The sequence below is a fragment of the Ziziphus jujuba genome, chromosome 9 (assembly GCF_031755915.1).
Source record: "Ziziphus jujuba cultivar Dongzao chromosome 9, ASM3175591v1".
Lineage (NCBI taxonomy): Eukaryota > Viridiplantae > Streptophyta > Magnoliopsida > Rosales > Rhamnaceae > Ziziphus > Ziziphus jujuba.
Genome location: NC_083387.1, coordinates 1,510,756 through 1,525,830, shown reverse-complemented (window position 1 = coordinate 1,525,830; position 15,075 = coordinate 1,510,756). Strand labels below are relative to the sequence as shown.

At 35.9% G+C, this 15,075-nt stretch overlaps 4 protein-coding genes across 9 annotated transcripts; 2 read left to right on the top strand and 2 right to left on the bottom strand.

The window, feature by feature from the left end:
* Positions 1-38: 38 nt before the first annotated feature.
* On the bottom strand, positions 39-3,720 carry LOC107426360 (importin subunit alpha-1). Of its 2 annotated transcripts, none has more exons than XM_048481474.2 (10): positions 3,319-3,720; positions 2,700-2,796; positions 2,505-2,596; positions 2,239-2,370; positions 1,907-2,092; positions 1,631-1,794; positions 1,445-1,523; positions 1,095-1,223; positions 758-885; positions 39-646 (listed from the first exon to the last, which is right to left on the bottom strand). In XM_048481474.2, the coding sequence occupies exons 1-10, from the start codon at positions 3,541-3,543 to the stop codon at positions 274-276; spliced, it is 1,605 nt and encodes a 534-aa protein (XP_048337431.1). In that variant the 5' UTR covers positions 3,544-3,720; the 3' UTR covers positions 39-273. The 2 variants fall into 2 exon arrangements, with proteins under 2 accessions (XP_048337431.1, XP_048337432.1); XM_048481475.2 differs by having other exon boundaries at positions 2,700-2,792; positions 3,319-3,457.
* Positions 3,721-4,305: 585 nt separating this feature from the next.
* On the top strand, positions 4,306-7,075 carry LOC107426231 (uncharacterized). Its single transcript, XM_016036354.4, has 9 exons — positions 4,306-4,581; positions 4,978-5,108; positions 5,250-5,335; positions 5,473-5,567; positions 5,699-5,795; positions 5,931-6,045; positions 6,172-6,326; positions 6,430-6,555; positions 6,738-7,075. The coding sequence occupies exons 1-9, from the start codon at positions 4,403-4,405 to the stop codon at positions 6,948-6,950; spliced, it is 1,197 nt and encodes a 398-aa protein (XP_015891840.3). The 5' UTR covers positions 4,306-4,402; the 3' UTR covers positions 6,951-7,075.
* A 140-nt stretch (positions 7,076-7,215) lies between these two features.
* LOC107426230 (endoglucanase 25) lies at positions 7,216-9,913 on the bottom strand. The gene is made up of 2 exons (XM_060820310.1): positions 9,482-9,913; positions 7,216-8,808 (listed from the first exon to the last, which is right to left on the bottom strand). Exons 1-2 carry the CDS (start codon positions 9,896-9,898, stop codon positions 7,291-7,293), a joined length of 1,935 nt encoding a protein of 644 aa, XP_060676293.1. The 5' UTR covers positions 9,899-9,913; the 3' UTR covers positions 7,216-7,290.
* Positions 9,914-10,883: 970 nt separating this feature from the next.
* On the top strand, positions 10,884-14,848 carry LOC107426274 (uncharacterized). Of its 5 annotated transcripts, none has more exons than XR_003057357.3 (13): positions 10,884-11,130; positions 11,300-11,437; positions 11,585-11,666; positions 11,808-11,884; positions 12,273-12,379; positions 12,735-12,855; positions 12,957-13,073; positions 13,192-13,283; positions 13,465-13,531; positions 13,679-13,757; positions 13,874-13,965; positions 14,082-14,269; positions 14,497-14,705. XR_003057357.3 is itself a non-coding variant. In XM_016036397.4 (13 exons), the coding sequence occupies exons 1-13, from the start codon at positions 10,933-10,935 to the stop codon at positions 14,635-14,637; spliced, it is 1,455 nt and encodes a 484-aa protein (XP_015891883.3). In that variant the 5' UTR covers positions 10,888-10,932; the 3' UTR covers positions 14,638-14,848. The 5 variants fall into 5 exon arrangements, 4 of the variants coding, with proteins under 4 accessions (XP_015891884.3, XP_015891883.3, XP_048336296.2 ...); XM_016036397.4 differs by having other exon boundaries at positions 10,888-11,130; positions 14,126-14,269; positions 14,497-14,848; XM_048480339.2 differs by having other exon boundaries at positions 11,088-11,214; positions 14,126-14,269; positions 14,497-14,848.
* Positions 14,849-15,075: the final 227 nt, after the last annotated feature.

Genomic DNA, 15,075 nt, shown 5'->3' with positions numbered 1-15,075 from the left:
AAATAATATTTAAGAAAGAAAATGACACAATTTGTACATCATTTAATAACACTCTTTTTTTTTTTGATAGAAATTATTTAATAACAGTTTTGACTGATACATTGCTTTACTATCATTATTGTCTATCTAGGAAGATTCTAATTCATATCATTGTGATAAGAAAGTGATGCTTTTGCTAGAACTTTCTGATTGTCTACTTAACAAAAGAAAAAGAAAAAAGAAAAAAAGAAAAATTCCCACAGATAAGTGTTGAGGGTTCACACCGTCAAGTATTCAACGGAAGTTGAATCCACCAGAAGGGACACGGAGTTCATTTGCTCCAAAGCTGAAACCAGAATTGGAAGTATCGCCAGGGCGCAATGGCTCATCATCTTCGTCCACCCAATATGACTCAAGGATCTTCACTGCCTTCTCGTATATCTCATTATTGTCATGACGCTGAAGATTTTCGATCTTTTCCAACCCATCAGCATCATCCATCAACTGGGCATACAAATTCGCATCTCCTGAGTTACCCAGATTCTTCTCAGATTCCCCAACCTTCAAAATGTTGTCAAGTCCTTCCAAGCAGACACTGACAGTTCTCGGGTCAGGACACGCAAGGAGATCACACAGTGGCTTGATACACCCCTGGTTCACCAAGTACCTACCATAAATATATCGAATCGACCCTTTAGGAGCAAGTTGAGATTTTAAAATACATTGCATATTAGCATATATAAATGTTTATCTAGAACAAGTGATTGAAAAAATAGACTTGATCTGTTCATGTGTGCCACCAGATGTTGCATTTGAAATTGTCCAAGCAGCTTCTTTCTTGATCTCAAATTCAGCACTTTGAAGAAGATTGATAACTGGGGCAACAATACCAGCCTCGATTACAGCCTGCAAATGACAAAAACATGTGCCTCATAAATCAATTCAATAAACAGATAAAAGAGATCATTAGCCATCGCCGACACAACCAACACCACTAGAGCCCTTCCCAATGTACAGCGAAGTACTAGCATCACGGACACTTACGAAGTCATACACTTTGAAAAAGCTCATCTGGAAGAAATTTTTCACAGAAATCAATAGCTTTTTTAGCTAACCTGTATCTGATTTTTATTTCCAGCTGTGATGTTTGAGATTGCCCAACAGGCTTCCTTCTTGATGTTCCTCTTATGATTATGTGTCAACAGGTTCCGAAGGCATGGAAGTATTTGAAGATTTATTAAACACTGAATTAAAAAAAAAAAAAAAAAAAAAAAAAAAAAAAAAAAGAAGGTAGGCATTAAGTCAATAAATGTAAGATGCAGACTATGGTGGCTCAAAAATCATAATTTTAGTACAGAAGGGCATGCACACACAGACACAGAAATAGGCCATCAAAAATCAATGCATAAAGTATCAACTTCATATTAAAAAGTAAACCATTTCACATACGCTTGATTATTTATACCTGAGTTTGCATATCATCCCCTGTAACAATATTTCCAACTGCGCGAAGGGCAGGAATGAGCAAGGTTGGAGATTGATGGCTAGAAAGATAAAATAAGAAGTTTTCAAATATTTAAACTGCACAACCAAAAGATGAAACGTGCTTTCAAGCAGAATTTACAAACTAATATAAAACACCCATACTCACAGTAAAAGTTCCACAAGACGGGGACAGACACCTGCATCAATAACAGCTTGAATTTTATCATTGTCACCATCTGAAAGATATGAAAGTGCCCAGCAAGCATCTGTAAGCACTTCCTCATCATTTGAGTGTATAAGTTTCCCAAGGACTGGAAGGGCTGGCTTTGTCTGGCATATTGCACATTGAAAGCACAGATGCTATTAGCAATCACTAATTTTTTAAAATAAGGATGAGAAAAGCAATTACGTTAAACCCAACATGTAATTAATAGAGTCCAACCTGCTCGAAGGAAGGCTGTGGCTTTCCCCTGCAGAAGTTTGACAATGTCCATGTTGCATTTCTCAACATAGAAGGCTTTGCATTTTCATGTAACTGAGAAAGCAGTGGAATTAAAGCCCCACGGCCAAGGACAAGATCACGACAGTTAGTTGAGTCACCAGCAATGTTTCCTAATGCCCAAACAGCCTGTGAATCCGAATGGTTATATCAGCATTAGATCAACAAGAAAGCAATGGCGTAGAATTGTATCAAAATTGAATTTCTATATGTTTATCCAACTAAACAAATGCAAAATCAAGCCTAGATGAATACATGGCCGCAGAAACATATACCTGTTCACGGACATCTTCAATGGGAGAGCTCAGAAGCTTAACAAAAATTGGGACAGCTCCATGATCAATAACAACCCCTGTGTTCTCTGATGTCCCAGAAGCAATATTTGTGAGAGCCCAAGCAGCCTCAAACTGAACATAAGAGATTTCTTTTATTTTTTTATTCTTTTAAAAAGACAAGATAAAGATGACACAAAAATTTGCGGTAAACAATACATAAATGAATTCAAAGCTCAAATTGAACAAAGTAGAGCACAAATACGAACCTGAAGCTGTGGGAAATCCTCCCTTGCAAGAAACTTCACAAATTGAGGTACGACGCCAGATTGTATAACTTCATCGATTGGAGGATTGCGTTCTGATCCAAAACTTAAAATGTGAGAACTGTAATCTACATATTGCACAAGAATTTAAAATAATAATAAAATAAAAAAGATAAAACGTTGAATGACAGACTCAACCTAATGATAGCAGCTTTCGGAAATGAGTGGTTGCCTCAAGCTGCAAGGTCCTATCCTCCGACCAAACGCCAGCAATCATAGCCGGAAGACTTTCTAACTACAGATAAATTAAGAAACGCACTAAATCCCATTCATTTCACTGACATTATAATATTACTAAGAATAGTAACAAAGCAATAGAATATTATATTGATTAAATAAATTACAATCTTGACAAACTAAGCATCGAAAAAAGTCTCTGAAAATCCCTTCATCAAATCCCGGAACAAAAACCAATTCAAACCATCATCAAATCCCGGAACGAAAACCAATTCAAACCAAAACCACAAGATTACGAAATTCCGCAGGTGCCAAATGCAAATGTATTTTCTCTATTTCTGAATACATGCGTTTCGATTATAATCCAACTCTTCAAAGGCAAACATAAACCCTAACCCTAACCGCTTCTAGCTATCAAACTGACCAAATCAAGCAGCGAAGAACAAAATTATAGGCACTAAACTAATCAGACAAAAAAGAAAAGCAAAAGAAATACGGTAAAATCGAATTAACAAGAAACCTACAAAGACTCGCATGATCAAATAGAAGGAAGAGGAAAAAATTTAAATGAGAAGTGGACCTTTGATTCGGAGGCTGAAGAGTTGATGGCAGCATCGATGAATGATAAGAGGAGTTGGTCTGCATGAAGGCCTTCTCGACGCTTCTTCTGCAAGCTCTCTTCTCTACGATTCTTCCGGATCTCGATCATGTTGTCCTCCCGACGACGACGACCTTCTTCGGCATCCACCGCCACCTTGTACCGGTTCCGCCGAACCTCCGTTCTGGCGCTCGGCCTCAGAGACATGGTTGCTGTAAATCAAGACCGCAAATCGCCGCTCAACGGGAACAGAGAGAGCTAGAAAACAAATGGAGGCTCTGAGACCGCTTGAGAAAGAATGAAAGAAAAGAAAGCAAGAAAAGGAAGGCCGAGTAAGCACAGCGGCAGAGAGAGAGAGGGCTTGGGAATTTATGCGCGGCTGTAATCTCGTAAGTACATTACAATAAGCGCCATCACTTGAATTTGAAAATATCTGGGTCAACTTATTCGGGTCGGATTTTTTTTCAACGAACCGGGTTTTCTTGATTAGTTAAGCTTAAAAGCTCAATATTACGCAAAAAAAAGAAATGTAAAGTATTATTTCAGTTATTTGTTTTATTACCTATCATCATTATTTTTCATCGAGATTCAACTAACTATTCGTAAGCTAATAAGGATTTATGTAATTTTTTTTTAGGAGATTTTACAAAATCACCGTGAAAATTTTATCAACTAAAGCCTCTTCACCATTAAATGAATAAAGCCTCTTTACCATTGAATGAATACTGTATTACCCAAAAAAAAAAAAAAATGAACTGAATATGCAATTTCATTGGAATCTACCATGATTGATTCGTAATAAATTTGATTGATGAATTTGGAAGAAAAATGATATATTTTGATGAATTTTTAAATAAGTAGCAAAAACATAATAATACTACTATTTCTAATAATAATAATAATAATCTTTTTATCATATTAAAATATATATATATATATATATTTTTTTTTTTTTGGCCTTTCGAAATTACGAAAAAAGGCGTTCCCGTAACGCGTGCAGAGAAAGCTAAAGAAAAAGAGACCAAAATCCAGAAAGGATAAGGCAGAGGAAGGAAGAAGAGAGAAAATGGAGAAGCTGTCGTCAGTTGCAAAGACTTTTACAGCGTCAGCCATTCAAGAACTGTCACATCTTGCTCAGAGAAGCAACGTCATCAATCTCGCTGAAGGCTTCCCTGATTTCCCCGCTCCTCCTCATATCAAACACTCTGCCATTGCCGCCATTACTTCTGACTTCAATCAGTACAGGTTGGTTTTTGCATTTACCACTTACCACACCTCTAACTCTCTAATTGGTTCAAACAAACCCAATTTTTCATGTTCTTAATTCTTAATCTGGGCTCAATTTTTAACATGATATTTGTCCTTCAAGCTTTTGAAGTTGCATGAAGCTCACTTTATTGAGTTTCTCAAAAATGTTACTTTTTTCTCAAATGCTGTACCTAGTAAGACTATGAATATAGTTTATCCATTACTGGTGAATTTGCTACCATTGATATGATGATGATATTGTTACTTTCATGTCAATAGTGTAGCCACTAAAGAACACCTCTAGTAGAAGGAAAAAAAAAAAACAACACTATGCATTTTTTTTTTTTGGTGGTAAGTTGAAATCTGTTTAGCTTTTAAATATTGCATTGTAAGGCATGTGCAAGGAATATGTGACCAACTGGCAGAGATAGTGAAAAAAACTCATGGTTTAGACATCAACCCTCTTACCGATATAGCTATATGCTGTGGCCAGACTGAGGCATTTGCAGCTGCAGTATTTGCAAGTATGCCTCATACAATCCAATCACTTTAAGTTGTTTCTTTGATGGGAATTTTAATCTTTATTTTTATTTTTATTCTTATTCTTATGATTTTTAATTTTTAATTGTAATAATATATTCTGTGCCTTCGTTCTGTTTGGACAGTAATAGACAAGGGAGATGAAGTTGTATTATTTGACCCTTGTTATGAAACGTATGAAGGTTGTATCAGAATGGCTGGGGGAGTTCCTGTAAGAATCTGAATTGCCAACCATGTAGAATTTGAGTCTTTCTTATGAAAAGAAGTTAGATATGCTTCTTCCAATACTAGGCTAACCAAAAATTTATTTTTCAGTTATTAAAATCTGTGAACCAATGGATCTGACAGGTATATGTGGCTCTTGATCCACCTCACTGGACCTTAGATCCTGTCAAACTCGTGAAGTCTTTTACTGTGAGAACTAAAGCTATAGTGTTGAACAGGTTAGCAACTCTCGCTAGGAATAATGATTTGGAGCAATGACTTAATGGAAGCTTATATTTATATTTTGGCAAATAAGTGACAATCTTCGAATTATATTTTGAAAATGTGCTGAGATATGATTTTTGCACAGTCCTCAGAATCCAACTGGAAAAGTTTTCACCGGAGATGAACTTGAGATTATTGCTGAAATATGTCGCATCAGGAACTGCATGGCCATAACAGATGAAGTATTGCATTTATATTTTTTGCTTAATGTTACAAAAGTTTAGGATATTTCTAACTGAAACTCATAATAAACAACCAAAAAAGTGAATTCCTCTTTTTATTATAGTATGTGTTTTCTTTTTTTTTCTCTTCTGCAGGTATATGAGCATGTAACATTTGACAACAACAAACATATATCCCTTGCCTCGTTTCGGGGAATGCAAGAACGGACTATCATCACTTCTTCCCTATCTAAGACATTCAGTGTGACAGGTCAAGGCTAAAATGTAGAGATAACAATTAAATATAAATTTGCTCCTTTTCCAAATTTATATCTCTCAGATGCATCTTCTTGCCATATAGTTTTTCATTGCTGTATATCTCCTTATTGTCTTTCAGGTTGGAGGATTGGATGGGCTATTGCTCCAACTTTCATTGCCTCTGCAATGAGAAACATTCATGTAAAACTAACAGACTCTGCTCCAGCACCTTTCCAGGAAGCTGCCTTGACAGCTTTGAGAAGTTTCCCAGAATATTTTGAATCACTGAGAAGAGTAGGGTCCAAAAAGCTTGCCTGCGTGATGTGTATTGAATTTACTTAAAAACTGTATATGTAGACTTTTTTTAACATTTGAAAAGCCATCTATTGATATGCAGGATTATGAATCGAAAAGAGACTACATGATCAAGGTGCTTGCTGGGATTGGTTTTAAGATTCAGTTTAAGCCACAGGGTTCTACCTTTTTATTTGCGGAGCTTCCTGAAAATTGCCCGCTCACTGATGTATGCTCTCTTTTACTTCATTTATTCCTGAAAATTATCTTGTTTTCTGTTATTTTTTTTTTTTTAATCTTCCATTAGATCTTTTATACGCTGTCAATGATAATATTTTATTTCCTTGCGCTTTAATATTGGACTATTTATTCAACTTGCTTGAATAAGTTACATGTTTTTATTCTTTTCAGGTGGAGTATATTAAAGAATTAATAGAGAAAGCAGGGGTTGTAGCGGTGCCAGGCTCTGGATTTTTCCATAAAAACTCATCTTTCCAGAAAAGATTCATCAGATTTGCTTTCTGTAAAAGTGAGAGCACTTTGGCTGCTGCTGCACAAAAACTCGGTGAGCTTTCCAAATGCAGAGAAATGTCTCAAACCACATCGACTCAAAAGGATAATTAAGATTTGCTGTACACTTAATGTTGAGATGACAGAAAAGAGACAGGACTACAATGCATGAACAAAGGCTGCGGAAACTTAATTAAAAATAATATAAGCAAGCACAATGCAAAAATATCAGATTCTCAGGCGTAATCTCCCAAAATGTGAGGCTCAGGAAGTATATATGGCACAGGGCCAAATTCAAACGTGAAGAACTGTATCGTACAGTATCAATTAATCCTTGCTTTTGAATTTTTAAAATTGAAAAAAAAAAATATATATCCAGTTCATCAAATTTGTCTACTTCTAGATCACATGATCTTGTTAACAATAGAGAGATGAAGAATATCACTAAAGCTACTCATGGTGGTATCCACGGCGATGGAGAAGGCAGTGGAAGCAAACTGCTTGGAGGGACTTTGTAGAAGATGGAGTCTCTGTCAATACCAGCAGTACTTTTTGTTCCACCAGACAAAGCCACAAGTGCTGCAACTAGACCTGCATTCCCCGCTAGGCTTGGCTTTGTGTAGTTGTAGTTGGAACGAATATCCTGGAAAACATCATTCTTATCAGGACCGGCAACCATGGCTCCAACAATTGTATTTGGATTTGCCTGTGAACTCTCCCTCCATTTGGCTCCTTCTTTACAGCTATACTTGGTCTTGTTGCTGGGAATTGACGAACCTTCATGGTACACATGTTTGGGAAAATGTTCACCAAATCCAACAACATAGCTCATATTTTGAGGATTTTTACCGAGAATGTAATCAATTTGGCTGTTGGAGAAATCACGTAGAGTTTCTGTCTGATAGAAAGTCGGTCCGCAGTACCATCCGGGTACTAACAAAGCATCAAGGTAATCACTGTATAACTTGGCCAAAAAAGCTGCATTTACCACATACTGCAGAGGCTGAGGCTTTCCATGATTTAACTGGATCAAGCCTCCGTTTGTTCTATTGAAGCTTGGGAAAACTGGAAGGTAAGAGCACATGATATCATCAATCTGCTGGTGATATTTGCTTAACATTGCTTCTTCTGGGTATCCAAAATTTAGGAAGATCCTGAGGCGGGTAAGAAGTAGATAAACCCCAGCATGCTTGTTGTTCCAGCTAAAAACCCCACGATCAGAGCTTGTCCATAAAGCATTTTCAAGCCGAGCAAGAACAGGATTAACAACAAGATTGAGATATGATGAATTTCCAGAAGCAAAGTACAACCAAGTCCCACCCCACATGAACTCGTCCCAGAAACCAGTGGAGTTATAGAATGCCGAAGGTGGATCTGCACTGCCGCTATAGTTTTCACCTTGTCCTTTCGTAGCAAACTTAAAGAGTAAGTCAGCACCATGGACAAGTTTCTTTGAGTACTGGCTATTATCTTTGAAAACAATGGACGCAGAAGCTAAAGCAGCCGCCATTTCGGCAGCGAGAGCAGGGCAGTTATAGCATTCCTGTCCAGTGCGGTGGCTGTCAATGTCCTCAGGGCGTATCCAACAGTCTTGGTCCCGAGAATTAGTTCCTCCTGAAGAAGTGTCTCCTCCCACAACCTGTGAAACCACATTGGCTACGGAAGGAGCATAGGAATCGAAGGTCTGTAGAAGGTAATCTGTGCCCCACTTGATGATGTCTTTGACATGGTCAAGCTCTCCAATTGCTTCGTACTTTCCACTGTATTCAATCACGCTCCAACTCAATATGGTCATGGCAAAAGATGCTGGGAAATGGAATTTACTTGCGTCTCCTGCATCATAGTATCCACCCACCAGATTATTGCTATTTAAAACGCCGTCGTTCAAGCAAGAATCGCCTCTCCATGACACATTATTGTACTCGGGGAGTCTTCCAGCTATACATACAAAAATGACAAAAAAATAAAATAAAATAAAATTACAAATTAATTATAGTTTTATTAATATGTATATGAATATACATTATTAGGATATATATGAGCAAATTATTAAAAATTGAGAGAAGCAAAATTTAATTAATTTAGGATGCAACTTTATGTATTAATTCTAAATCTCTTTTTCAAATGCTATTGCTCACCGTACATCTAATTTGGATTCGCATTTTAATTAAAGTCCACCTACAATGCATGGAAAGCGAATATTTTGAAATTTGATAAATCTAGACTCCGAAGTGATAGATACGAGAAAATCCTTGTAATTTTGAAGGGAAAGCCAACTAATAAGGAATTCAAGTTCTCTGAGAATCAAACACTAAATTCTATACTATTGATGGTATAATTAATATGGTTGTTCATGCCCCACTAATATTGACCCATTTCTACGGCAAGAGTAAAGTCATTCTCCAACGAAAATCGTACACAATAGTTATCAATTTCTTTTTATATATATATATATATATATATTAATAAAGAAAAAAAACCAACCGAATTTGGTAAAACTCAATGGAAAGTAAACACTCTCAAGAAACACTCAAGAATCAGAGGAGAGAAAAAATAAAAAATAAATCCCATCAAAAAATTTTAAAGCAGAATGATAAATAGTCCATATATAGCTGTGTGCTAGAAACACTAATTGATCTTCATGCATATGGATATAAGAGAGAGAAGAGAGAGAAAGAGAGCGCATTTACATATATAAACATACATCGCTGAGCGTTGAAGAAGAAGAGCGCGTGATGAAGAGCAACGGTGTTGTTATCGGTCTTGGGAAGGTAGTTATGGTGGCGGCGAGTACTAGCGAGTCCGACGATGATGGTGATAATGGTGCCCAAAACGACGACGATGAGAAAGTTTTTAAGAAAGAGCATGTTAACACAGGGAGTGTGTTTCTTAATTTTGGTCCTATCACTATCAGATTCAGGCCTAAGCAACCAGCTTCGCTTAACCTCCTCGTCAGGAGCCCCATACGACGACCTACCGAAGCTACTATTTCTGTCGTCGTCGTCGGCCGGATTTTCTGTTTCTATCTCCATCGAACCACCCCATATCCCCTCTCTGCTCATCGTCTTCTTCTATGATTATCTTGCATGTGTGTAATTTTGTACGCGTCGCGTTGGCCACTTGGCTATTATTAAAATGGTGAAATTTCTGTGTATTTCTATATGGTTCTGTTTGGATTTCTAAAAATAAAGATAAACAAAAACTATGAGAATTATATATATATATATATATATATAAATGAAATGGAAAATAATAACTTATATAGAATTGAATCTATATATTTACAGATTGTTAGAAATAAAAGGTGCGGTTGAGTTGTCAATGTGTCTCAAAATCTTCAATTAACTACATAAAAGGAAATAAATTCAATTAATGAAGACATGTATAGAATATCTAGGGAGAAAAAAAAAAAAAACAACCAAATGATTCGATATACTTTTTCTTCAAAACATTAGAGTCTGTTAAATAATTAATGGTTTTGAAACCATAAATTATTTATATATATAGTATTTATTGAAAAATCAGTAAATCAGTAATATCAATTTTTTTTTTCGATAATACAACAATTTCAAAGGGCCCTTGATGCTGTTTTTTTTTTTTTTTTCTCAATAAAAAATCCAAAAGAGGGTTATAAAATTATAACAGAAGAAAAATAACAAAAGAAGATCAAAATAATGAGAGGAATTTTATTCATTTTATTTATTAATTTTTTGTTTTTTTGGCTAAAATTATTCATTTTAGTTTTGTATAGGGAAATGTCCTGGTTACATACTCTTTCAATTCAATGATCAAGATAATTAATAAAGATAATTAACATCGATAATTACAGATAGAAACAAAATCTGATAACTATTGTATCTAATAAATAGTAGAAGAATCCAATATTGATACAATATTATAACATAAACTGTCCTTATAACTAGAAAATCTAAAATACTCCAGGAAACAGGAGGAACCAGGAGTGCCTCAGCATGTGGGGTCCACCAGTTATTAAAAAGACCAAAATAGCCACATTGAAGGGCATTGTAATTTTTTTTTGTTTTTTGGTAACCCCTCAAAATATTTAAAAAAAGAAAAATGGAAAGACCAAGAAAAAATGGCGTCGGTCATCGCCATGGCTGAAGAGCAAGGAGCAGGAGATCCTCTGCTACAACACTCGTACACAGACTCCTCCAATCACCACAACGAGGAAGATATCGTGCCCTTTTTATCATCCAACGGTCCAGATGCATCGAGGACGACGCCCAATCAACGTCTTGTCTCTCTCGACGTTTTCCGTGGCCTCACAGTCGCTGTACGGCTCAATTCCTACCATTCCTCTCTCAAATTCGTTGAAATCAGTAGTGGTTTGGCGGCAATTTACTCTTATTAGAGAGCTGTAATAATAAATTATCATTTATGGAGGGTAGGGCAGAGTTGAAATATGATTTTAATTCCTGATTATTTCTTATTTATTTGAACAGTTGATGATTTTAGTGGATGATGCGGGTGGAGCTTTTCCGTCCATAAATCACTCTCCATGGTTCGGTGTAACACTTGCAGATTTTGTAATGCCGTTTTTTCTTTTCGGTGTTGGTGTTTCTATCTCTTTAGTATTTAAGGTATATATATTATATTATATTATATTATATATGTGTATATGTATATATATATATATATATAGAGAGAGAGAGAGAGAGAGAGAATTTGAAATGGAGGAACAGTCCTAATTAACCACTCTAGTCGTTTCCTTTGGGTTAAAATGCCAGAAAATTTCAAGCAAAGCAAGTGCTATGAAAAAGGTTATGCTGAGATCAATGAAGCTGTTTCTTTTCGGTTTGTTACTTCAAGGTATGTTGCTTTTTTCTCAGAATGCACGTAACGTTGTCTGGGTTTTCATGGTAAGACATTTTATCAGTTGGTAGCTTGACTTATTTGCAATGGATCTGTGTAAGATTGTGTTTTTATTTTATTTCTGGGATGTATGCTCAGGTGGGTATTTCCATGGGCGGCACAATTTGACATATGGAGTTGACGTGCACAGGATTCGCTGGCTAGGTGTCTTACAGGTAGCTTTTATGAAGTTCCAGTTTAATTTTTTTTTTTTTTTTACTTTATTAGGTTCCAGTTTAATTTTTATTTTTTTAACTTTATTAGGTTTTTTTCATCGATTAAGGATTAGAAATTTATCAATTTTTTTCCCAATATTTTTTCTATTGTCAATGTGGTGTCCTTTTTTGTTATGGTTCTAATCCAGTGATCGTTATTTCTTGATCCCTGATTGCTGAAATGACTCCGTGATGTTGCTTTTAACTTGCCAGATTTTCTGTGCTCAGATTGATGCATGCTTCTTGTTGTTATTGTTCTAATATGTTTCTTTAGTTATAATGGATGTAGATAAGTTTAAAATATTGTAGTCTGCTATGCAGTTTGAATATTTGCAACTGTAATTTACAGAGGATATCAATTGGATATCTCTTGGCTTCAGTCTCGGAGATCTGGTTGGTTAGTAAAAACGTAGTGGACTCACCAAGGGCTTTTGCGAGGAAATACTACATACAGTGGTTAGTTGTATTTAAAATTGATGATGCCTTTATTTTGAAAATAAGACATGGTATCTAAGAAACCATTTTTTTTTTTTTTTTTTTTTAATGTATAAGACATGGAATCTAGAAACTTTTTTATTTTTTTTATTTTTTATTTTAATTGTATATCAAGTAATACATGCATATCAAGTGGTTTGTTGCAACATTGTGCATGTGAAACACACCATAACTGCTGCAGCATGGGGATCGATACCTTGTAGTGTGTTGGATATATGTGATTACATGCTGTGGATCACCCTCCATGTACATATACATGTTTCTTTCTTTCTGCTTCTAATATATTTAAGGTACTCTTTTCTGCCATGTCATGTAGGTTGTTTGCTATCGTCCTTTGCTCAATTTACATGCTCCTGTCATATGGTCTTTATGTTCCAAATTGGAGATTGGCTGCTTCAAGTGCAAATATGTCCGCTTATCCTTCTTATACTCAAACTGTGAGTCAAGTCATATGTCTTGGATATGCGTCTGATATGTGCTCCTTTTTTTTTGTCACGTGGAACTTATTTAAAGCACTAATCACTATGTTGGTTACCAGGTTCATTGTGAAGTGAGGGGAAGTCTTCAACCTCCTTGCAATGCTGTTGGCTTACTTGATCGAACTATTCTTGGAGAACATCATCTTTATCAGCGTCCTGTCTACAGAAGAACCAAGGTTACTTACTATGGACTACTCTCAGAAGTGCTTCCTTTGATATATCAGGACTTGAATCCCCTTTTAGAGTATTTTCTTATTTATTGTGAAAGGATTCTAACTCTCCTCATATTGTTAGGAATGCAGTGTTAATTCTCCTGACTATGGACCCCTGCCAACAAACTCGCCTGTGTGGTGTCTTGCCCCATTCGACCCTGAGGGAATCTTGAGGTTGATTAATGCAGTCTTTCCTTTTCCTTTTTATATATTTCTTTTACCAATTATTTGCATAAATGCATAATAGAGAGAAATTCCCAAGTGTAGTCTATTAAGATAAAAAACTAGTGTGCATAAAATTTGGTTTTATCTATTTAGATATTCTGTTTCATTTACATTGTTGAAAAGTTTTCAGTTCATTGATGGCTGCCATTACATGTTTCCTGGGATTGCATTACGGGCACATACTTGTGCATTGTAAGGTATGACGCTCTAATTGCATTACAACATATTTGCATTTTAAAGCACTGAAGTATGTTGATTTTATAAGAATACATGCTAGTTCACGGTTTTGTCTGTGTAACAGAAATTTGATGGATTGTTTCATGCTTGAACCATATATGTTGTAGGGCCAAATGGAGAGGCTACTTTTGTGGTCCATATTTTCAATCTCTCTTCTAACAGTAGGATATATTTTGGAGATCCTAGGTTGTTCTCTAAAACATAAAATAATATATTTCTTTGTTTTTTCCCCCCCTCCCTCCTCTTTGTGTCTTGAAAATTTTTTATTTAGCTTTTGCGCTGTCAACGGTGACATATGACAGGTATTCCTTTATCTAAGCCACTGTACACTTTGAGCTATACATGCATCACAAGTGGAGCATCAGGCTTGTGTTTAACCACTATCTTTTACATAGTAAGTGAATCCTTCTATGCTAGATTGAAAAGCAAGGAGAGTAGACCAAAATACTAGGCTAGGGCAATCAAATTTTCTACCCTTTCATTAACACTTAACCTTCTGATATTCTTTAGGTATGTATGTTATACATTACCTTATGTATTCTGGGACGATACAGGTTGATGTCAAACATTTTAGAAAGCCCATGATGTTGCTTCAATGGATGGGGATGAATGCTCTTATTGTATATGCTTTGGCTGCCTGTGACCTATTCCCAGCAGCTCTGCAAGGTTTTTATTGGGAATCTCCTGAAAACAACTTGGTAATTTCTCTTTCCTAACACAAAATTCATCTAATTACAGGCTGAAAGTTTGCATACACATTTAAGTTGTATCATTGAAACATTTTTGTTTATGTCCTGTGGTGGAAATTGACAAGATTAACTGAGATATTAATTTTGCATTAAGAACTTTGTTAATGATTCGATAACAGATTCTTGGAGTGCTGAGATAAATGATACCTTGATTGACTAACATCTATGGCTTGCAGGTGGATGGCACGCAGACTTTATTGCAGACCATGCTTCACTCCAGGAAGTGGGGAACTCTAGCGTTTGTTACGCTTGAGATTTTATTTTGGGGACTTTTTGCTGGGTTCCTTCACACGAAAGGCATATATATGAAATTGTAAAACATATTTACATGTATACCCCCTGTGAATGGCAGTCTAACGTGCAGATCAGCTTTTTATTTCTTCAAGCACTGTCCTATATGTAACAGTAAAAAATATCTCTTCAAGACAGTCTAACGTGCAGATCAGCTTTGCTTGATTAGAACTTTGTATTTTATGCTTTTTGTCGTTTTGAAAATTTTCTATTGGTATACAGAAGTAATTTCCTGTACTTGTCCTTGCCTTCTTCATTTTCTAAACAAAATTGTATCATTATTCAATAGTCTGCTAATACAGTGCTCTGGATAAGCAAAGTAAATAAAATAAAACGCTTTTCGGCTTCAAAGCACTTATTGGATCCAAGAGAGGCATGACATGGGATTATTTTTGTGGTACTACGAAATTGTAAAGCGAGTCCATGGATTGCGACTCGGTCAAAGGACTCGTGTCTGAAAGGTG